A 23,784-nucleotide genomic window follows, 5' to 3' on the forward strand; every position below is an offset into this window, starting at 1 on the left:
TAACCAGCAATGCTACCACAGCATTCTGCAGCGATACGCCATCCCATCTGGTTTGCACTTAGTGGGACTATCATTTGTTTTCAACAGGACAATGACCCAACACACCTCAGGCTGTGTAAGGGCTATTTGACCAAGAAGGAGAGTGATGGAGTGCTGCATCAGATGACCTGGCCTCCACAGTCACCCGACCTCAACCCAATTGAGATGGTTTGGGATGAGTTTGACCGCAGAGTGACAGAAAAGCAGCCAACAAGTGCTCAGCATATGTGGAACTCCTTCAAGACTGTTGGAAAAGCATTCCAGGTGAAGCTGGTGGAGAGAATGCCAATAGTGTGCAAAGCTGTTATCAAGGCAAAGGGTGGCTACCTTGAAGAATCTAAAATAAAAAATATATTTTGATATGTTTAACACTTTTTTGGTTACTACATGATTCCATACGTGTTATTTCATAGTTTTGATGACTTCACTATTATTCTACAATGTAAATACGTGTCAGCAAGCTCTGTGACTGGTGTTCCGATCCCGCATGCGAATCAATTTTAGGAGACGGTCCTGGCGCTTGCTGGACTTTCTTGGGCGCCCTGAAGCCATCTTCACAACAATTGAACCGCTCTCCTTGAAGTTCTTGATGATCCGATAAATGGTTGATTTAGGTGCAATCTTACTGGCAGCAATATCTCTGCCTGAAACCCTTTTGTGCAAAGCAATGATGACGGCACGTGTTTCCTTGCAGGTTACCATGGTTGACAGAGAAAGAACAATTATTCCAAGCACCACCCTCCTTTTGAAGCTTCCAGTCTGTGTATTCGAACTCAATCAGCATGACAGAGTATCTCCAGCCTTGTCCTCGTCAACACTGACACCTGTGTTAACGAGAGAATCACTGACATGATGTCAGCGGGTCCTTTTGTGGCAGGGCTGAAATGCAGTGGAAATGTTTTTTGGGGATTCAGTTCATTTTGCATGGCAAAGAGACTTAATTGCAATTCATTGCAATTCATCTGATCACTCTTCATAACATTCTGGAGTATATGCAAATTGCCATCATACAAACTGAGGCAGCAGACTTTGTGAAAATTAATATTTGTGTCATTCTCAGAACTTTTGGCCACGACTGTACAGGTGAAACAAACTCCAGATCACCTCAACTCCACCAGAGACTCATATAAAGCTCTCCCTCCTCCATTTGGCAAATCTGACCATAACTCTATCCTCCTGATTCCTGCTTACAAGTAAAACTCAAACAGGAAGTACCTTACGCGCTCAATACGAAGTGGTCCATGAGCGGATGCTAAGCTACAGGACTTTTGCTAGCACAAACTGAATATGTCCCGGGTTCATTCGATGGCATTGAGGACCACGACATCACCGGCTATTATATTATAAGTGCATCGATGACATCATCCCCACAGTGACTGTACGTACATACCCCAACCAGAAACCATGGATTACAGGAAACATCCGCATCGAGCTAAAGGCTAGAGCTGCCGCTTTCAACGACGGAACTCTAATACGGAAGCTTATAAAAATCCCGCTATTCCCTCCGACCAACAATCAACAGGCAAAGCATCAATACAAGACCAAGGCTGAATCCTACTACACCGGCTCGACACTTGTCGGTTGTGGCATGGCTTGCAAACTATCATGGATTACATAGGGAAACCCAGCTAGGAGCTATCCAGTGACGCGAGCCTACCAGACAAGCTAAATACCTTCTATACTCGGCTTTGAGACTAGACACACTGAACCATGCATGAGAGCACCAGCTGTTCTGGATGACTGTGTGATCACCGTCTCCGTAGCCAATGTGAGTAAGACCTTTAAACAGGTTAACATTCACAAGGCCACAGTTGGATTACACGATGCGTACTCAGAACATGGGCTGACAGCTGGCAAGTGTCTTTACTGACATTTTCCATTTCTCCTGACACAGTCTGTAATACCAACATGTCTCAACATGTCTCAAGCAGACACACGAGTGCCTGTGCCCAGAACACTATGGTAACCTGTCTAAATGAAAATCGCCCTGTAGCACTCACATCTGTAGCCATGAAATGCTTTGAAAGGCTGGTCATGGCTTACGTCAACACCATAATCACAGACATCCTGGACCCACTTCAATTTGCATACTGCCCAAACAGATCCACAGATGACGCAATCTCTATTGCACTCCACACTGCCCTTTCCCACCTGACAAAAGAACATCTGTGGAGAATGCTGTTAATTGACTACAGCTCTGCGTTCAACACCATAGTGCTCTCGAAGCTCATCATTAAGCTAAGGACCCTGGACTAAACACCTCCTTCTGCAACTGGTGAGGGTAAGGCAACAACACATCCGTCACGCTGACCCTCAACACGGGTGCGCGCTTAGTCCCCTCCTGTACTACTCTGCAGAGGTGCAAAGAAAAAAGCCATACTCAGACTGGACATAAAATAAAGATTAAGATGGGCAAAAGAACACAGACACTGACACGTGATCTCTGCCTAGAAACCAGCATCTTTCATGTCGCATCTACACTGTTGACGTTGAGACTGGTGTTTTGAAGGGTACTATTTAATAAAGCCAGTTGAGGACTTGTGAGCGTCTTTTTAAACTAGACACTCTAATGTACTTGTCCTCTTGCTCAGTTGTGCACCAGGGCCTCCCACTCCTCTTTCTATTCTATAGCGCAAACTATAGCCAGTTTGCGCTGTTTTGTGAAGGGAGTGGTACACAGCATTGTACGAGATCTTCAGTTTCTTGGCAATTTCTCGCATGAATAGCCTTAATTTCTCAGAACAAGAATAGACTAACGAGATTCAGAAGAAATTATTTGTTTCTGGCCGTTTTGAGCCTGTAATCGAACCCACAAATGCTGAGCCCAATACTCAACTAGTCTAAAGAAGGCTATTAGCTTCTTTAATCAGGACAACAGTTTTCAGCGTGCTAAAATAATTGCAAAAGGTTTTCTAATGATCATTAGCCTTTTAAAATGATCAACTTGGATTAGCTAACACAATCCCATTGAACACAGGAGTATGGTTGCTGATAATGGGCCTCTGTACGCCTATGTAGATATTCCATTAAAAATCAGCCGTTTCCAGCTACAATAGTTATTTACAACATTAACAATGTCTACACTGTATTTTGATCAATTTGATGTTATTTTAATGTGACAAAAAATGTCATTTTCTTTCAAAAACAAGACATTTCTAAGTGACCCAAACTTTTGGAACAGAAATCTATTCTTATTAACCGCCCAACACAGAACACTCCCTCAAATCATTTGGAGAAATATCCTCTCTATTTTATTCAGCTTTGTTCAATTGTTCTCTTCATGCTGTAAGATATATAAAATAATGCTGTTGAATTCTAAGCAAATCTTATCTGCTAAATGAACTAGTGTCGCCCACAGCCAAATGCATAGCCAGGTCAGGACAAAAAGCAACTCAGAGTATGCTATTCTGTTCTTCTGAAATAGGCTACATTTTCTTCATTCATCTCTTTAGACCTGTCTAAAATAAATAATGATTTATTGTGAAATTCTAGGCCTATATTAAATGGATTTATTGTGAAAGTCTAGCTATATTAAATGGATTTATGGTGAAAAGGCTAGGCTATATTAAATGGATTTATTGTGAAAGTCTAGCTATATTAAATGGATTATTGTGAAAGTCTAGGCTATATTAAATGGATTTATTGTGAAAGCTAGCCTCATATTAAATGTGATTATTGTGAAAGTCTAGCATATTAAATGGATTATTAGACTTAATACATGTTCAAAGGTCAGTAGATGTTCCACAGGGCAGAGTAGATGTTCCAAATGTCAGTAGATGTTCAAAGGTCAGTAGATGTTCCAAGGTCTACGATTATAGATGTTCCAAAGGTCCAAGTAAATGTTCCAAAGGTCAGTAGATGTTCCAAAAGTCAGTAGATTTCCAAGGTCAGTAATGTTCCAAAGGTCAGTAGATGTTCCAAAGGTCAGTAGATGTTCCAAAGGTCAGCAGATGTTCCAAAGGTCAGTAGATGTTCCAAAGGTCAGTAGATGTCCAAAGTCATAGATGTTCCAAGAGTGTCAGGTAGATGTGCCAAAAGTCAAGCAGATGTTCCAAAGGTCAGCAGATGTCCCAAAGTCAGCAGATGTTCCTAAAGGTCAGTAGATGTTCCAAAGGTCAGTAGATGTTCCAAAAGGTCCAGTAGATGTCCAAAGAGACCCCAGTAGATGTTCCAAATGTCACATCAGTGGCAATATGATCCATAGGAGAGAAATTAAATTGTGTTGTGTTAATTAATGGTAAATTACAGTGAGACAGACAGTTATTTGCTTGACAATCAAGGCTGATGAAATTTTTGGACCGCCACAGCCCTAAGCCAGATCACCAACAATGATGAGACAGCCTACAGGGAGGTAAGAGATCTGGCAGGCCCTACAGAGAGTACATCACCGGGGCAGAGCTCCCTGCCATCCAGGACCTCTATACCAGGCGGTGTCAGAGGAAGGCCCTAACAATGGTCAAAGACTCCAGGCACCCAAGTCATAGACTGTTCTCTCTGCTACCACACGGCAAGCAGTACCAATGCAACATGTCTGGAACCAACAGGACCCTGAACAGCCTCTACCCCCCAAGCCATAAGACTGCTAAATAGTTAACCAATAGCTACCCGGACAATCTCCATTGACCCTTTTTGCACTAACTCTTTTGACTGATGTTACTGTTTATTATCTATCCTGTTGCCTATTTACGTTATCCKTACCCATACAGCGCCTTCGGAAAGTATTCAGACCCCTTGACTTTTTCCACATTTTGTTACTTTACAGACTTATTCTAAAATGTTTTTAAAATTAAAAAAATCCTCATCAATCTACACACAATACCCCTTAATAACAAAGTGAAAACAGGTTTTTAGAAATGTTTGCAAATGTATTTGCAAAAATATCTCATTTACATAAGTATTCCGACCCTTTSCTATGAGACTCTAAATTGAGMTCAGGTGCATCCTGTTTCCCTTGATCWTCCTTGAGATGTTTCTACAACTTGATTGGAGTCCACCTGTGGTAAATTCAATTGATTGGGTCTGATTTGAAAAGGCACACACCTGTCTATATAAGGTCCCACCATTGACAGTGCATGTCAGAGCAAAAAACAAGCCATGAGGTCGAAGGAATTGTCCATAGAGCTCTGAGACAGGATTATGTCGAGGCACAGATCTGGGGAWGGGTACCAACCATTTCTGCACCATTGAAGGTCCCCAAGAAAACAGTGGCCTCCATCATTCTTAAATGGAAGAAGTTCGGAAACACCAAACTGAGCAATCGTGACCAAGAACCTGATGGTCACTCTGACAGAGCCTCCAGGGAAGTTTTTTTTTTTTTTTTTTTTTTCAACTGTTGGGGAAATTACAGAAGACACCATCTTCTGCAGCACTCACCAATCAGGCCTTATGCTAGAGTGCCAGATGGAAAGACACTCCTCAGTAAAAGGCACATGACCAACACTCTTGGAGTTGCCAAAAGGCCCTAAAGGAATCTGCAGACATGAGAAACCAAGATTCTCTTTGGTCTGGATGAAACCAAGATTGTAACTCTTTGGCCTGAATGACCAAGCGTCACGTCATGAGGAAACCTGCCACCATCCCTACGGTGAAGCATGGTGGTGGCAGCATTATGTTGTGGGGATGTTTTTCAGCGACAGGGACTGGGAGACTAGTCAGGATCGAGGGAAAGATGGACGGAGCAAAGTACTGAGAGATCCTTGATGAAAACCTGCTCCAGAACTCTCAGGACCTCAGACTGGGGGGAAGGTTCACCTTCCAACAGCACAACGATCCTAAGCACACAGCCAAGACAGCGCAAGAGTGGCTTCGGGACAAGTCTCTGAATGTTCTTGAGTGGCCCAGCCAGAGTCCAGACTTGAACCCGATCTAACATCTCTGGAGAGACCTGAATATGGCTGTGCAGTGATGCTCCCCATCCAACCTGACAGAGCTTGGGAGAATCTGCAGAGAAGAATGGGAGAAGCTCCCCAAATACAGGTGTGCCAAGCTTGTAGCGTCTTACCCAAGAAAACTTGAGGTTGTAATCTCTGCCAGAGGTGCTAAAACAAAGTACTGAGGAAAGGGTCTGAATACTTATGTGATATTTCAGTTTGAAAGGTTTTATACATTTGCTAAAATTTCTAAAAACCTGTTTTTGCTTTGTCATTATTTACATTTACATTTAAGTCATTTAGCAGACGCTCTTATCCAGAGCGACTTACAAATTGGAACGTTCATACATATTCATCCTGGTCCCCCCGTGGGGAATGAACCCACAACCCTGGCGTTGCAAGCGCCATGCTCTACCAACTGAGCCACACGGGATTGTGGGGTATTGTGTGTAGATTGATGAGGAAAAACAACAATTTAATCAATTTTAGAATAAGGCTGTAACGTAACAAAATGTCTGAACATATCTATCTACCTCAATTACCTCATCGACTCAGTACTGGTACCCCGTGTATATAGCCAAGTTATCGGTACTCGAAGTCGTTCTGTTGACTAAAATGTAAAATAAAAATCACAATGAGTACCGAGTGCCTTGCTCAAGGGCACAACTACACATTTTTTCACCAAGTCAGCTCTGGGATTCGAACCAGTGACCTTTTGGTTATCAGTCAAATTCTCTGAACCGCTGCCTGCTCCTCTTGTTATTATTTTTATATTATTTCTATTTATTTTCTCTCTACATTGTTGGGAAGGACCCGTTAGTAAGCATGTCACTGTTTGGATGTCTAGCCCATATTTTCCATACTTCACGCACATTTGCTTCGCTTTTCAACGAGCTAAAAAGATAGCTAGTAGAACTGTGTGTGTGTGTGTGTGTGTTGTGTGTGCGTGCGTGCGTGCGTGCGTGCGTGCGTGCGTGCGTGCGTGCGTGCGTGTGTGTGTGTGTGTGTAGGATAGGACATCTACACCACCGACGATGTCACAGGAAGGCCAAAAGATCATCAAGGACATCATCCACCGAGCCACTGCCTGTTCACCCCACTACCATCCAGAAGGTGAGGTCAGTACAGGTGCATCAAAGCTAGTCAGTCACTGTCACTCAGTGGCTCCTCGGGCAAACAAATAAACTAAATTGCACAAATCCTATATCCACAAATACACAAATAGAATAACACACTTATAAAGAGAGAACCGATTATTACAGTATTGGTCTTCAAACAGGAAACACACAAACTAAATTGCACAACTGCCATCTAACCCTGACCTTTCTTGCCTTCCTTGATGCAAAGTCATCTATTACATCATCATAAGAAATCTGCCCAGCAATTACATGGTTAATACTGATGACAGCAAGGCACGAAGGCGTTCCTGTGACATGGTGGACCTCAGGTAGGATTTGATGAGCTTCAGCATTTTAAAAGCTCCTCTCTGCTTCGGCTACAGGTCACTGGAAGAGGAGGACACATTCTGAGAGCAGCCACAAATTTGGATACATTTCTGAGGCTCCCTTTTACGTGTATAAATATCAGCAGCTCAAGCAGAGTCATGGTCTTCCAATGTCAAGTCAGGTAAGTTCTTCAGTTCCTGTGCAAGCTCTCTGCCATCCAAGACTGAGTGTTCTTTATAGTGCAGTGTCATAGTAAGGGCCTCCATTGTTCTGTCATCCAAGACTGAGTGGTCTTTATAGTGCAGTGTCATAGTAAGGGCTCCATTGTTCTGCCATCCAAGACTGAGTGGTCTTTATAGTGCAGTGTCATACTAAGGGCCTCACATTGTTCTGTCAGCTCCTCATTGGAGAGACTTTGGCAGGTTGTCAGCACTCCAACGTTCTCTCCCACATGTTCCAATGTGGAAAATCTTTCCTGAAGGTCTGAGGTTGCAACGTCAACAACGACGTTGAGAAATGTCGCCTCCAGCTTCTTCAGGGCATCAGTCAAAGGCTCATCAAATGATTCGTATGAAAAAGCGCCGCTTTGTGGACCTCAAGCTTTTGTGTTGTAGAACGGCCTCTACATTCATACCCTCGCAAATATCCTTGGCTGACGTTGTGTTTAGCAAATATCCTTGGCTGACGTTTGTGCTTTGCAAATATCTTGGCTGAGTTTGTGTTTTAGCAAATTCCTTGCTGACGTTTGTGTTTTAGCAAATATCCTTGGCTGACGTTTGTGTTTTTAGCAAATATCCTTGGCTGACGTTTGTGTTTTAGCAAATATCCTTGGCTGACGTTTGTGTTTTAGCAAATATCCTTGGCTGACGTTTGTGTTTTAGCAAATATCCTTGGCTGACGTTTGTGCATATTCCTTGGCTGACGTTATGTTTTTAGCAAATATCCTTGCTGATTTCTTGCTATTCTTGTTACGTTTGTTCAGCAAATATCCTTGGCTGACGTTTGTGTTTCAGCAAATCCTGGCTGACGTTTGTGTTTCAGCAAATATCCTTTGGCTGACGTTTGTGTTTCAGCAAATATTCCTTGGCTGACGTTTGTGTTTTGCAAATATCCTTGCTGACGTTTTGTGTTTCAGCAAATATCCTTGGCTGACGTTTGTGTTTTAGCAAATATCCTTGGCTGACGTTGTGTTTTCAGAAATATCTTGTCTGACGTTTGTGTTTAGCAAATATCCTTGGCTGACGTTTGTGTTTTAGCAAATATCCTTGGCTGACGTTTGTGTTTTAGCAAATATCCTTGGCTGACGTTTGTGTTTCAGCAAATATCCTTGGCTGACGTTTTGTGTTTCAGCAAATATCCTTGGCTGACGTTTGTGTTTCAGCAAATATCCTTGGTGACGTTTGTTTCAGCAATATCCTTGCTGACGTTTGTGTTTCAGCAAATATCTTGGCTGACGTTTGTGTTTCAGCAAATATCCTTGGCTGACGTTTGTGTTTCAGCAAATATCCTTGGCTGACGTTTGTGTTTTTTCAGCAAATATCCTTGGCTGACGTTTGTGTTTCAGCAAATATCCTTGGTGACGTTTGTGTTTTAGCAAATATCCTTGGCTGACGTTTGTGTTTCAGCAAATAATCCTTGCTGACGTTTGTGTTCAGCAAATATCCTTGGCTGACGTTTGTGTTTCAGCAAATATCCTTGGCTGACGTTTGTGTTTCAGCAAATATCCTTGGCTGACGTTTGTGTTTTAGCAAATATCCTTGGCTGACGTTTGTGTTTAGCAAATATCCTTGGCTGACGTTTTGTGTTTCAGCAAATATCCTTGGCTGACGTTTGTGTTTTCAGCAAATATCCTTGGCTGACGTTTGTTGTTTCAGCAAATATCCTTGGCTGACGTTTGTGTTTCAGCAAATATCCTTGGCTGACGTTTGTGTTTCAGCAAATATCCTTGGCTGACGTTTGTGTTTTAGCAAATATCCTTGGCTGACGTTTGTGTTTTAGCAAAATATCCTTGGCTGACGTTTGTGTTTCAGCAAATTATCCTTGGCTGACGTTTGTGTTTCAGCAAATATCCTTGGCTGACGTTTGTGTTTCAGACAATATCCTTGTGACGTTTGTGTTTCAGCAAATATCCTTGGCTGACGTTTGTGTTTCAGCAAATATCCTTGGCTGACGTTTTGTGTTTAGCAAATATCCTTGGCTGACGTTTTGTGTTTTAGCAAATATCCTTGGCTGACGTTTGTGTTTTTTAGTCAAATTATCCTTGGCTGACGTTTGTGTTTTAGCAAATATCCTTGGCTGACGTTTGTGTTTTAGCAAATATCCTTGGCTGACGTTTGTGCAGTCATAAAGCCCGTTGCCCTGTAGTTGCTGAGACCTCTATCTGTCTTTCTGAGAAGACTGACTGCAACATCCACGTGCATTCTGGGAGACGGCATCAGCTTGATCACATGTTGGATCTGGCTCAAGATGTCACGTGACATGCAAATGAGCGAGGAGAAAACGATTGCGCAAATGTCACCGTTCCAATATTTTGGGTGCGGGCGCCCCCGTGCCACCCCCGACAAGATACCGCCCTGGGCTGCTGCCCATGTCGCCTATGCCTAAATCCGCCACTGCTGTGTTACTAGACGGCTACCACCCGGTTACTCAACCCTGCACATGAGAGGCTGCTGCCCTATGTACATAGACATGGAACACCGCTCACTTTAATAATGTTTACATACTGTTTTACTCATTTCATATGTATATATGTAACGGATGTGAAATGGCTAGCTAGTTAGCGGTGGTGCGCGCTAATAGCCTTTCAATCGGTGACGTCACTTGCTCTGAGACCTTGAAGTAGTGGTTCCCCTTGCTCTGCAAGGGCCGTGGCRTTTGTGGAGCGATGGGTAACGATGCTTCGTGGGTGACTGTTGTTGATGTGTGCAGAGGGTCCCTGGTTCGCGCCCGGGTCGGGGCGAGGGGACGSACTAAAGTTAAACTGTTACATATACTGTATTCTATTATACTGTATTTTAGTCAATGTCACTCCGACATTGCTGGTCCTAATATTTATATATTTCTTAACTCCATTATTTTACTTTAGATTTGTGTGTATTGTTGTGAATTGTTAGATATTACTGCACTGTTGGACCTAGGAACACAAGCATTTCGCTAGACCCGCATTAACATCTGCTAAACATGTCTATGTGACCAATAACATTTGATTTGATTTGTTGTTCCCGTTTGTACCACCGCACGGTAAAGCAACGCAAGGGTTGAAAATATTGAACGCATGAGGTACACAGAACGCACCGCCAACAGTAGAGTGTTGGACTGCTCATTTGAAAACGAATTACTTCCGCCGGAACGCAAAGAGTTTGATACATTTGGTGGACATGAGGCGTTAGTCTATACCTGTTGTTTCCGGAAGCATGTGACAAAAACATGTTTTATTTGATTTCAAGTGATTTGGGCATTATCTTTTTAATATAGTCAAAATCATGTTTGTCATGAAATGTGATTATATTTCATGCTCACATTTCCCCATCACTTCCATAGATTTGTAGCTAGTGGTGGCTAAAGTTAGCGGAAGTTTGTTATGGCTGTTTGAAAAAAACGTAACCATGGATTACAGTTCCTCCTTGGCCCATAGACTATTTTCAGGGTGAAAAAATTAAGTTGTAAAATAGTGAACGACATTTTAGTTTGGGCTAATCATTGCAAAAAAAACATACATAACTGTGCACAAATTGGTGCACAGGTAAATAAATGCATCAACTCAACRGTTATAACATTATTATTATTATATTAGCACAAASTTTTTAAAAGTTTTAAAGCTCTTTAACATATCTGTCAGACAGCCTAATCATGCAGTGTGTGGTTGGTGAGACTATAGCTTGAATGTCCTGCTAATCTACAAAGCTGATTAGTCTAGTTCCTTGTCTAGACAGTGATTGTTGACAGACATAATGACAGCCGTCAATAACTTTATTATATTATTAAACCAAAAAGAAACGTACCTTCTGGTCAAAATAGCATGTTTCATAGTTGATGACGGTGTCCTGAGCATMGAGATCTGTAACCCCGCCATGCCTCGTCAAAAGTTGCGACTTGAGCGCCAACACATGAKAACAATAGAGCGTTAAAATGAGAACGATGGACGTTATGGCCGGTCTGGATACCGAAACGAATCCTCCAGACCTCATATCTGCAGTGGCCAGGACTATACTAKAGAAAAACCTGTAAGGACAGTCTATTTAAAGTGATCTGTGTGGGCTGCAGTCGCATGATGCAGCGGTGAGTAGGAAGGAGGAACCTAGTTAAGATTTGTTGATGTCTCACTAAGAGGAAGTCAAGTTGCCTGTCAGCAAATCAGAGTGCATGCAAGTCACAAGTTGATGAACAATTAAGCTATCATGTGAGAAGACTTCGTGCCATGATGCAAGTTAATCTATGGACAGACTGGGCAAAGATGACAAACTAACAGTTGGTATATGGTGTAAAGGTTTTCAGTTACAATGTAGTCATTGATCACGAGTTGCGAAAAGATGGATGCAAATGGAGCTGCTGTGTGTTGACGCCTGGGGCATATTCATTACGCAGATTCCGTTGCAAAACGTTTCTTAAACGGAAAGAAACAGAGAGAGACCTACCTGAATGTTTCCAATAGAAACTCTCGGTTTTGTTGCAATTGCAACTATCTGGACTAATGATTAAACCCCAAGTTGACACTTCACTTTATGATTGTCTTAAATTATAAAAACATTCGGTTTCCCTCAGTGCATTAGGTAGGCATGACGTTCTCAAACGCTCCAGTGCATTCGGAAAGCAGTCAGACCCCTTCCCTTTTCCCACATTTAGTTAAATATTTTTTCCCCTCATCAATCTACACACAATACCACATAATGACAAAGCGAAAACAGTTTTTTTGATTTTTTTCTTCAAATGTAAATATATTTTTTAATAGAAATTCCTTATGTTACATAAGTATTCAGACCCTTTGCTATGAGACTCGAAATTGAGCTCATGTGCGTCCTGTTTCCATTGATCATCAAATCAAATTGTATTAGTCACATGCGCCGAATACAACAGGTGTAGACCTTAGAGTGAAATGCTTACTTACGACCCCTAACCGACAATGTAGTTTAAGAATAAMAGAGGGTGATCGGAGAGCGTGATCACACAGTCTTCCGGAACTGCTGGTGCTCTCATGCATGTTTCAGTGTTTTTTGCCTCGAAGCGAGCATAGACCTAGTTTAGCTCGTCTGGTAGGCTCGTGTCACTGGGCAGCTCTCGGCTGTGCTTCCCTTTGTAGTCTGTAATGGTTTGCAAGCCCTGCCACATCCGACGAGCGTCAGAGCCAGTGTAGTACGATTCGATCTCAGTCCTGTATCGACGCTTTGCCTTTTTGATGGTTCGTCGGAGGGCATAGCTGGATCTTATAAGCTTCCTGCTCCTTGAAAGCGGCAGCTCTGAGCCTTTTAGCTCAGTGTGGATGTTGCCTGTAATCCATGGCTTCTGGTTGGGGTATGTATGTACGGTCACTGAGATGGGGACGTCATCGATGCACTTATTGATGAAGCCAATGACTGATGTGGTGTACTCCTCAATGCCATGGGATGAATCCCAGAACATAATCCAGTCTGTGATAGCAAAACAGTCCTGTAATTGAGCATCTTCTTTATCTGACCACTCTTTTTATTGATCGAGTCACTGGTGCTTCCTGCTTTAATTTTTGCTTGTCAGCAGGAATCAGGAGGATAGAATTGTGGTCAGATTTGCCAAATGGAGGGCGAGGGAGAGCTTTGTACGTGTCTCTGTGTGTGGAGTAAAGGTGGTCTAGAGTATTTTTCCCTCTGGTTGCACATTTAACATGCTGATAGAAATTTGGTAAAACTGATTTGAGTTTCCCTGCATTAAAGTKCCCGGCTACTAGGAGCGCRYCCTCTGGGTGAGCGTTTTCTTGTWTGCTTATGGCGGAATACAGCTCATTGAGTGCAGTCTTAGTGCCAGCCTCTGACTGTGGTGGTATGTAAACAGCTATAAAAATACAGATGAAAACTCTCTCGGTAGATAGTTTGGTTGTAACGGCTGTCATCCCTCTTTCCTCTGAAGAGGTGTAGCAAGGATCGGACCACTACGCAGCGTGTAGGTGTCCATGTTTTAACAGGGAAAACTGAACATGAACACAAAACAAAAACAATAACGTTAACAACACCGAACAGTCCCGTGTGGCACAAACACTGACACAGGAAACAATCACCCACAAAATACCCAAAGAACATGGCTGCCTAAATATGGTTCCCAATCAGAGACAAACGATAAAACCTGCCTCTAATTGAGAACCATTCAGCCAACCATAGACTTACATAAACACCTAGAATGAACACAACCCCATTATTCTACAAAAAACCCTAGACAGTACAAACCCTAGACGAGACAAAAACACACAAACCACCCTCGTCACACCCTGACCTAACCAAAATAATAAAGAGAACAAAGATAACTAAGGCCAGGGCGTGACAGCCAGGGTCTACAGCTTATCATGAGATACTCTACCTCAGCGAGCAATAGCTCCTTAGATATCGGTCACCCGCTTTATTCATACAAAAATACATAGTCCACCCGCCCCTTGTCTTACCAGACTGTCTGCTGTCTTTATCCTGCCGATACATCGTATAACCAGCCAGCTATGTTGATAGTGTCGTCAGTCAGCCACAACTCCGTGAAGCATAAGATATTACAGTTTGAATGTCCCGTTGGTAGTTTAATCTCTCCGCATAGGTCATCGGTTTTATCTCCAAAGATTGCACGTTTGCTAGCAGAATGGAAGGAAATTGAGGTTTATTTATTAAATCGTTCTACGATTCTCCGAGAATGCAGCCCGCCCTCTGGCCCTTTTTTCCGCCTTCTCTTCACGCAAATCACGGGGAATCTGGGCCTGTTCCCGGGAAAGCAGTATATCATTTGCGTCGGGCTCGTCAGAGTCGTGAAAGGAAAGAAGGATCGGTAGCCGTTCCGCTGTGAGTAAATCGCGAGTCCTGATGTCTAGAAGTTATTTTCGGTCATAAGAGACGAGTTGCAACATTATGTACAAAATAAGTATAAGAATAAGGTTACAAATAACGCAAATAAACAAACAAAAAAACTAAATCGGTTGGGAAACGTAAAATGTCAGGCCTTCTTTCCGACGTCATTGATCCTCCTTGAGATGTTTCTACAACTTGATTGAGAGTCCACCTGTGGTAAATTCAATTGATTGGACATGATGTGGAAAGGCTCACATCTGTCTATATAAGGTCCCCAGTTGACAGTGCCAGTCAGAGCAAAAAACCAAAACATGAGGTCGAAGGAATTGTTTGTTAGAGCTCCGAGACAGGATTGTGTCGAGGCACAGATCTGCGTGAATGGAACCAAAAATGTCTGCAGCATTGAAGATCCCCAAGAACACAGTGGCCTCCATCATTCTTAAATGGAAGAAGTTTGGAAACCACAAAGACTCTTCCTAGAGCTGGCCGTCCCGGCAAACTGAGCAATCGGGGCAGAAGGCCTTGGTCAGGGGGTGACCAAGAACCTGATGGTCACTCTGACAGAGCTCCAGAGTTCCTCTTTGGAGATGGGAGAACATCCAGAAGGCACAACCACTCTGCAGCACTCCACCAATCAGGCCTTCAAGGTAGAGTGGCCAGACGGAAGCCACTCCTCAGTAAAAGGCACCTGACAGCCCGCTTGGAGAATTTCCAAAAGGCACCTAAGAGGATCTCAAACCAAAAGAAACAAGATTCTCTGGTCTGATGAAACCAAGATTATACTCTTTGGCCTGAATGCCAAGCATCACGTCTGGAAGAAACCTGCAACATCCCTACGGTGAAGCATGATGGTGCGAGCATCATGCTGTAAGGATGTTTTTCAGCAACAGGGACTGGGAAACTAGTCAGATCGAGGGGAAGATGAATGGAGCAAAGTACTGAGAGATCCTAATAAGTGTAAAACCCGCTCCAGATCGCTCAGGACCTCAGACTGGGGGCGAAGAGGTTCACCTTCCAACAGGACAACGACTCAAGCACACAGCCAAACAACGCAGGAGTGGCTTCGGGCGAAGTCTCTGAATTGTCCTTGAGTAGCCCAGCCAGCAGCCCGGACTTGAACCCGATCGAACATCTCTGGAGAGATCTGAAAATAGCTGTGCAGCAACCCTCACATCCAACCTGACAGAGCTTGAGAGATCTGCAGAGAAGAATGGGAAAAACTCCCCAAATACAGGTGTGCCAAGCTTGTAGCGTCATATCCAAGAAGATTCGATGATGTAATCGCTGCCAAAGGTGCTTCAACAAAGTACTGAGTAACGGGTCTGAATAGTTATGTAAATGTAATATTTCAGGTTTTTATTTTAATACATTTGCTAAAACTTCAAAACCTGTTTTTTGCATTGTCATTATGGGGTATTGTGTGTAGATTGATATAATCCCATTTTGGAATAAGATGTAACGTAAAAATTTGGAAAAAGTCAAGGGGTCTGAATACTTTCCGAATGCACCGTATACAAGGAAAGGGATACCTAGTCAGTTGTACAACTGAATGCATTCAACAGTCTCGAAATGTTCTTCCCATTTAACCCAACCCCTCTGAATCAGGAGGTGGTGTCTTCCACATTTAACCCAACCCCTTCGGAATCAGAGGTGTGTCTTCCGCATTTAACCCAACCCCTCTGAATCAGAGAGGTGTGTCTTCCACATTTAACCCAACCCCCTGAATCAGAGAGGTGCAGGGGGGCTGCCTTAATTGATGTCCATGTCATCATTGTAGGGGAAACTGTAATCTCTGGTTGAGTTTGCTTTAAACAGCCATTACTGTCAAGCCTGCTCCCCTTCCCTGGTGCTCGATGGCGCCAGGCTACCCATCATTATACGCAGCTGTTACCTTCATTACGCGCATCTGTCACCTTCATTACGCGCATCTGTTACTCATTACGCGCATGTGTTACCTTCATTACGCGCAGATGTTACCTTCATTAGCGCGCAGCTGTTACCTTCATTACGCGCATCTGTTTACTCTATTCATTACGCGCATCTGTTACCTTCATTACGCGCATCTGTTACTTCATTACGCGCATTGTTACCTGTCTATTACGCGCACTGTCTTCATTACGTGCTCTTTACCTTCATTACACGCAGCTGCGCTCATTGGACTCACCTGGACTCCCTCACTGTTGATTGCCCCTGTATATATATATATATATATATTATATATATATATGTATGTTCTCTGTGTTGTTCCCTGTATGTCTCCTCCTTGTGTTGTTCCCTGTATGTCTCCCTCTCTGTGTTGTTCCCTGTATGTCTCCTCCTCTGTGTTGTTCCCCTGTATGTCCTCCTCTGTTGTTGTTCCCTGTATGTCTCCTCCTCTGTGTTGTTCCCTGTATGTCTCCTCTCCTGTGTTGTTCCCTGTATGTCTCCTCCTCTGTGTTGTTCCTGTATCGTCTGTGTTGTTCCCGTATGTCTCCTCTGTGTTGTTCCCTGTATGTCTCCTCCTCTGTGTTGTTCCCTGTATGTCTCCTCTCTCTGTGTTGTTCCCTGTATGTCCCTCCTCTGTGTTGTTCCCTGTATGTCTCCTCCTCTGTGTTGTCCCTGTATGTCTCCTCCTCTGTGTTGTTCCTGTATGTCTGCTCTCTGTGTTGTTCCTCTGTATGTCTCCTCCTCTGTGTTGTTCCCTGTATGTCTGTTCCTCTGTGTTGTTCCCTGTATGTCTCCTCCTCTGTGTTTGTCCTCTGTATGTCTGTGGTTGTTCCTGTATGTCTGTTCCTCTGTGTTGTTCCCTGTCTCCTCCTCTGTGTTGTTCCCTGTATGTCTGTTCCTCTGTGTTATTCCTGTATGTCTGTTTCCTCTGTGTTGTTCCCTGTATGTCTGTTCCTCTGTGTTGTTCCCTGTATGTCTCTCTCCTCTGTGTTGTTCCTGTATGTCTCCTCCTCTGTGTTGTTCCCTGTGTGTCTGTCCTCTGTGTGTGTTCCCTTGTATGTCTCCTCCCTGTGGTTGTTCCCTGTATGTCTCCTCTCTGTGTTGTTCCTGTTTCTGTTCCTTGTTGTTCCCTGTTGCTCCTCCTCTGTGTTGTTCCTGTATGTCTCCTCCTCTGTGTTGTTCCCTGTATGTCTGTTCCTCTGTGTTGTTCCCTGTATGTCTCCTCCTCTGTGTTGTTCCCTGTATGTCTCCTCCTCTGTGTTATTCCCTGTATGTCTCCTCCTCTGTGTTCCCTGTAGAAGTATTGTTTGTCGTGTCGTGTTATCCAGATGCCTGTTCCCGTCTGTATTTAAATGGTTGATTCCCTTTACCTGCTTCTCATCCTCGCCGTTGGGCCGCACAATTACAAACGTCAGCTAACTTAGAACGCTAGCTAAAAATCTATGTGTCAGTTCTGACCTTAGTTCTTTTGTATTTTCTTTGTTTTAGTGTGGCAGGGCGTGAGTTGGGTGTTTATCTATGTTTTGTGTTTCTATGTGGGTTTCTTTCAGTTTGGCCTGATATGGTTCTCAATCAGAGGCAGGTGTTAGTCATTGTCTCTGATTGGGAACCATATTTAGGTAGCCTGTTTCTGTTGTGTTTTGTGGGTGGTTGTCTCTGATTGGGAACATATTTAGGTAGCCTGTTTTCGTGTTTTCTGTTGTGTTGGTGGTGGTTGTCTCTGAGTTGGAACCATATTTAGGTAGCCCTGTTTTCTGTTGTGTTTGGTGGGTGGTTGTCTCTGATTGGGAACCATATTTAGGTAGCCTGTTTTCTGTTTGTGTTTGGTGGGTGGTTGTCTCTGATTGGGAACCATATTTAGGGAGCCTATGTTTTCTGTTGTGTTTGGTGGGTGGTTGTCTTCCGTGTTTGTGTGTTCCACACGGAACTGTTCCGGTTTTCTATCTATTCACGTTGTTATTTTTGTTATTGTGTGTCGTGTTCAGTATTATTAAATATAATGGACACTTACCACGCGTGCATTGGTCCGACCTTTCTACTCCTCGTCAGATGAGGACGAAAATTCCGTTACACTATGTAAGTGATGGGGGGGGGGGGCCCGGCAAATGTGAAATCAACGGTTTTTGTAAAAGGCCAAATCACCTTCAAGTAAAATCAAACCTAATATGAGTTGATTTCAGGTGATCTGGACAGTATTTTTTTTTTTTATGGTCATGAACAGTCAAAATTGTYTTTTTCATAKAATTTAATATTTCATGCTCACATGCCCCCGTCACGTCCATAGATGTTTAAGCTAGCGGTGGCTAAAGTTAGCTGGTGTTTGTAGTGTCTGTTTAAAGAAACCTGAACCTTGAATTACAGTTTCTCCTGCCCCCATTGACTAGAACCATCTAACATTAAGTTGTAAAATAGTGAACTACTCCTTTTTTAATTATCATTAAAATCACCATTTGCAATAATGGATGAGTCAGAAACACGAGTCATGTTTAGTGTGATTATTTAATGTAATACAGGATAACCTTAGGTATTATTTTGTACACATAAAAAGAAAAAGTCATATCCAAATTAAAAATGTAACAACATCCTGATGCTTCTCTTGTTCTCAACTGTTTTCTATTGAAGTATTTTACTGTGTTTCTCTCCCTCTAGAGTCTCTCGACCATAGAAGAAAAGGTACGAGAACATGAAACATGGGTAAACACCGTTTGACCAAGTTACTCAGTACTGTAGCAGTCAAAAGACAACAATACCAGCTAGATTAACATTAGTTTTATCAAATAATGTTCAGGAGGAGAAAAAAAAGAAAAAGTATATATATATATATATACTGCCAGTAATATAAAGGCAAAGTGCTAAGTTAAAATACAGGCGTACAACATAAACAAGAAATATTAAAACTACACTATGAATATACAGCAGATTATGATGCTGTGTAACAACATCATGGCAATCAGGTCTATAAAATAGAGCTACAACACACTCAAATATATGGCAGGAGCTGTAAGATAAAAAACACCAAAAGCATATGGAATACAGTACAAATGATCCTGAAATCCAGACTTGTTTTATGCCAACATTACAACATTCCACAAAGAGTACAAGGAGTGGCGTGTTAGCACAAACAGACTGGAACCCAGGCTACAAATAATTCTGTGTACAAAACAAAAAAAATCGGAAATGTTTTGTTTTCAAAGAAAAATGTGGTAATATAGAATACATGACACTTTCAAAATCATGGCAAGCATTGGGCAATCCACTACAGATGTAGTCTCTTAATTTGATCACTCTTTTGTTGCTGAGAATTTTCCTGGCGATGCAGGAAATGCAAACGTGTTTGCATTTAAAATGCTTCTAAAGTTTGTCATTTCCACTTTGAAATTTCAGACTCAAGTTGTACTAACGAAAAAGGTTAATTAATTATAATCCACATAATAATTCACATTTRCTGTTATAGTTTAACATGACGGGATTGGTCACTCTAAAAATCACAATAGATCACATGAGATGTCATGGACTCATCTTAATATTAGAGTAATTTTGATGTCTGGAAACAGTTGACACTCATTTAAATCTAACAATGTATTTAGAAACAGCAGATTGACCCTTTTAAAAAATCAACCGCAAAGAAAACAAATACATTTTGAACTTAATGTTGAAGTGAACTAGTGTTTTAACACTTGAAAAGTTGAAATATATTTTCCGTGCAGCTAACTAGAYGCTATGGATTAACTGAGTACATTATTAAATGCATTATCAAGTAACAATGCAGTCGTCAAATAAAATAATACAATTGGCGATACAGAATTACGTTTAACTTAAGAATAAATATAATTTATTCTTGAGTACAGGTTTGATTTTCATATTAGACAACATGAACGTGTGAAAACAATGTAGCAGCAGGTAAAATGTTGAGAATCTATTTTAAACGAAAAATATAGATTCACAGTTCCGTTGTAATAACATGTGCAAACAATCAGACAAATACATTAAGGGGACTGTTACGTTTAGTCATGAACACTGGTCCATTATCTGAAATGAACATCATCATTCATGAACACTGGTCCATTATCTGAAATGAACATCATCAATTCATGAACACTGGTCCATTATCTGAAATGAACATCATCATTCATGAACACTGGTCCATTATCTTGAAATGAACGTCACATCATTCATGAACACTGGTCCATTATCTGAAATGAACATCATCATTCATGAACACTGGTCCATTATTGAAATGAATCATCATTCATGAAACTGTCCATTATCTGAAATGAACGTCATTCATGAACACTGGTACATTATCTGAAATGAACATCATCATTCATAAACACTGGTCCATTATCTGAAATGAACAACATCATTCATGAACACTGGTCCATTATCTGAAATGAACATCATCATTCATGAACACTGGTCCATTATCTGAATGAACTCATCATTCATGAACACTGGTCCATTATCTGAAATGAACATCATCATTCATGAACACTGGACATTATCTGAAATGAACATCATCATTCATGAACACTGGTCCATTATCTGAAATGAACATCATCATTCATGAACACTGGTCCATTATCTGAAATGAACATCATCATTCATGAACACTGGTCAATTATCTGAAATGAACAACATCATTCATGAACACTGGTCATTATCTGAAATGAACATCCTCATTCATGAACACTGGTCATTATCTGAAATGAACAACATCATTCATGAACATTGGTAATTATCTGAAATGAACATATCAATTCATGAACACTGGTACATTATCTGAAATGAACAATCATCATTCATGAACACTGGTCCATTATCTGAAATGAACATCACATTCTGAACCTGGTCCATTATCTGAAATGAACATCATCATTCATGAACACTGGTCCATTATCTGAAATGAAACATCATCATTCATGAACACTGGTCCATTATCTGAAATGAACATCATCATTCATGAACACTGGTCATTATTCTGAAATGAACATCATCATTCATGAACACTGGTCATTATCTGAATGAACATCATCATTCATGAACACTGGTCATTAAAATCTGAAATGAACATCATCATTCATGAACACTGGTACATTATCTGAAATGAACAACATCATTCATGAACAAAGCAGACAAAAACAATACTTCAGCATCGTCCCTATTCTCTATATAGTGCACTACTTTTGACCAGGGTCCATAGGGGTTCATATGGGCCCATAGGGGTTCATAGGGGCTCATATGGGTTCATATGGGCCCATAGGGGTTCATAGGGGTTCATAGGGGTTCATAGGGGCTCTGGTCAAAGGTAGAGCATTGGCTATATAGAGAATAGCATGGGATACATACCGACTGCTTTCTTTACCATGCAACACTGCATTGCAATCAGACGTGAGTATAGACACTTGAGTAAATTGAGCCGAGAGACAAAATTACATGTGCAATCAATTTTATAATAATGATAAGGTTTTAAATGAGTTAAACCCGCACTGGGTGTATGCTACCAGAAGGAATTTGAACTTTTACTACGAGCTCTCGGACATGAAGTGTACTGATGACGAATAAACGCAAAATCCATATTGATCACTTCTGGTAAATTGGGCTTTTCATTTCTTTCAATACTGTAAAAAAAAAAATGGCACCAATCAATTACTCAATAACCAATAGGTCAACTGAGGAAGCCTAAATCGAAAGGGTATATAATATCTATATATTAAAGTTGTGCATTGTATAGGTAGGCTACAATAGCTAACTAACAAACAATTTCATGTAGCATGCGTCAATTTAAATGCCAAAGTGTTTGAATTGTATTTTTTAATATAAATGGTTGGTTGGGTGGTTTACCATTCACACACATTTATCTATTCAATCTTATTCAGATCATTTGTTGACAAATTAAAAAAACTTGAATCGGGCTGTACATGTCCTGTTTGTGAGGAAATAATTGTGGTGCTTTGAAAATCAGGTAACACTGCTGGTGACTTCTCCCGGATTATCAATTTAATCTACCCACAAACCCACAGGACAGGAGGCACAACCCCCCCCCCCCCATTGAAGGAATTAATGGTGTATGAATACATTTAACCCCTTGAACCTCCCTCAGATTTCCTTTGAAAAACTCCCAATACATCACATCAGCTTGCAACAAGGCCTATAGTAAAGTATGCTCAATCCCGCTGCACCAGGGATATAAAGTCATGTACTCCCGTCTAGTGGCAGCAACTTGTATTACATCCTCTGAACATTTCTATTCCCATGAGGATAAAACAACAACAAGGTGATTGGACAGATCTTGTTCTGTCTGTTGAAGATAAAAAGGCGGGACTCAAAAGAGCGACTGACGAGTGGCACCGTGGAGTCTGGACTGGGACAAACAGGACAGAGGCATCCGTCCATCTCCATTCCACCGTGTTAGGGTCTACGTCGTAGTGTACTCAGCACAGCTGCGTGGCCATCGTACAGCTCGGGGTCGTGTTCAATAGGCATTCAACCCGGGAAGAAAACGTCCCAAAACAGAGGGGAAGCGGAAGGTACTGAGCTAAATCTGTCCAATAAGAACCCCCTCCCCCGTTGGTGTTGCGCCCTTATGAACAGGAATGAACACGACCCAGCGCTCTAGAAACGGAACTAGTTAGTGCTGCAGCAGCCTAGGTAGCTGATGGCTTTCCCCTCTCCTGGCATAGCGTTAGCCGTGTCATTGTTGTCCAGCGTGTTCTGTTTGGCGTCGCGGATCAGCTCGCAGGCCAGATCCAGAAAGAGCTTCTCCACATTATCAGACTCCTTAGCTGATGTCTCCAGATAAAGCATGCTCTGGGAGTTTGCAAACTCTTCAGCTCTCTGCCTCAGGACTTCCCTCTTCTCCGCTAGGTCGATCTTATTGCCTGGGAGGTGAAGAGAGAAAAAAAAAAGGGAAAATATGTTTGACTGTAAACTTCAATGACATTGAATGAAATAGACTGGAAGAGAATGGCCGTGTTTCCCTTTAATATTGACCGTCAGCCAGTGTCTAGTGTCTAGGCTGATTCTTAGTGTGACTTTAACCGTCAGCCATAGTGTCTAGTGTCTAGGCTGATTCTTANAGTGTGACTTTAACCGTCAGCCATAGTGTCTAGTGTCTAGGCTGATTCTTACAGTGTGACTTTAACCTCTCATCACTGACATTAAGCATCAACGACACCGTTGATCGTTTTTCACAAGTTATGTTCTTTGCCCCTCCAAAAATAACAAACCAACGTTCCAAAAAGGGAGTTATCTAATCTAAATATTTTCAATAGCAGATAGGATGGAAAGCGTTCAATTTTTATATATTTAACCTTTATTTAACTATGCAAGTCAGTTAAGAACAAATTCTTATTTTACAATCACGGCCTATCCCTGGCTAAACCCTCCACTAACCCGGACGACGCTGGACAAATTGTGCGCCGCCCAATGGGACTCCCGATCACGGCCGGTTGTGATACAGCCCGGGGTCCAATGGGACTCCCGATCACGGCCGGT

At 42.0% G+C, this 23,784-nt stretch overlaps 1 protein-coding gene and 2 long non-coding RNA genes across 3 annotated transcripts in view; 1 reads left to right on the top strand and 2 right to left on the bottom strand.

Moving 5' to 3' along the window:
* The first annotated feature begins 3,879 nt into the window (after nt 1–3,879).
* Nucleotides 3,880–4,115, top strand: LOC139024502 (uncharacterized). The gene is made up of 3 exons (XR_011475825.1): nt 3,880–3,908; nt 3,944–4,019; nt 4,078–4,115. It is a non-coding gene; the product is annotated as an uncharacterized lncRNA (long non-coding RNA).
* Nucleotides 4,116–20,801: 16,686 nt separating this feature from the next.
* LOC139024503 (uncharacterized) lies at nt 20,802–21,296 on the bottom strand. Its single transcript, XR_011475826.1, has 2 exons — nt 21,136–21,296; nt 20,802–20,940 (listed from the first exon to the last, which is right to left on the bottom strand). It is a non-coding gene; the product is annotated as an uncharacterized lncRNA (long non-coding RNA).
* Nucleotides 21,297–22,830: 1,534 nt separating this feature from the next.
* rab30 (RAB30, member RAS oncogene family) overlaps nt 22,831–23,784 on the bottom strand; it is a gene marked incomplete at its 5' end in the record, with an annotated part of 2,440 nt that continues 1,486 nt past the window's right edge. Inside the window, one exon of the mRNA XM_024138791.2 lies at nt 22,831–23,168. Coding sequence (XP_023994559.2) covers nt 22,915–23,168 — 254 coding nt within the window. The remainder of the gene's footprint in view (nt 23,169–23,784) is intronic.

This window comes from Salvelinus sp. IW2-2015, unplaced genomic scaffold (genome assembly GCF_002910315.2).
Source record: "Salvelinus sp. IW2-2015 unplaced genomic scaffold, ASM291031v2 Un_scaffold1587, whole genome shotgun sequence".
In the NCBI taxonomy this organism is placed as follows: domain Eukaryota; kingdom Metazoa; phylum Chordata; class Actinopteri; order Salmoniformes; family Salmonidae; genus Salvelinus; species Salvelinus sp. IW2-2015.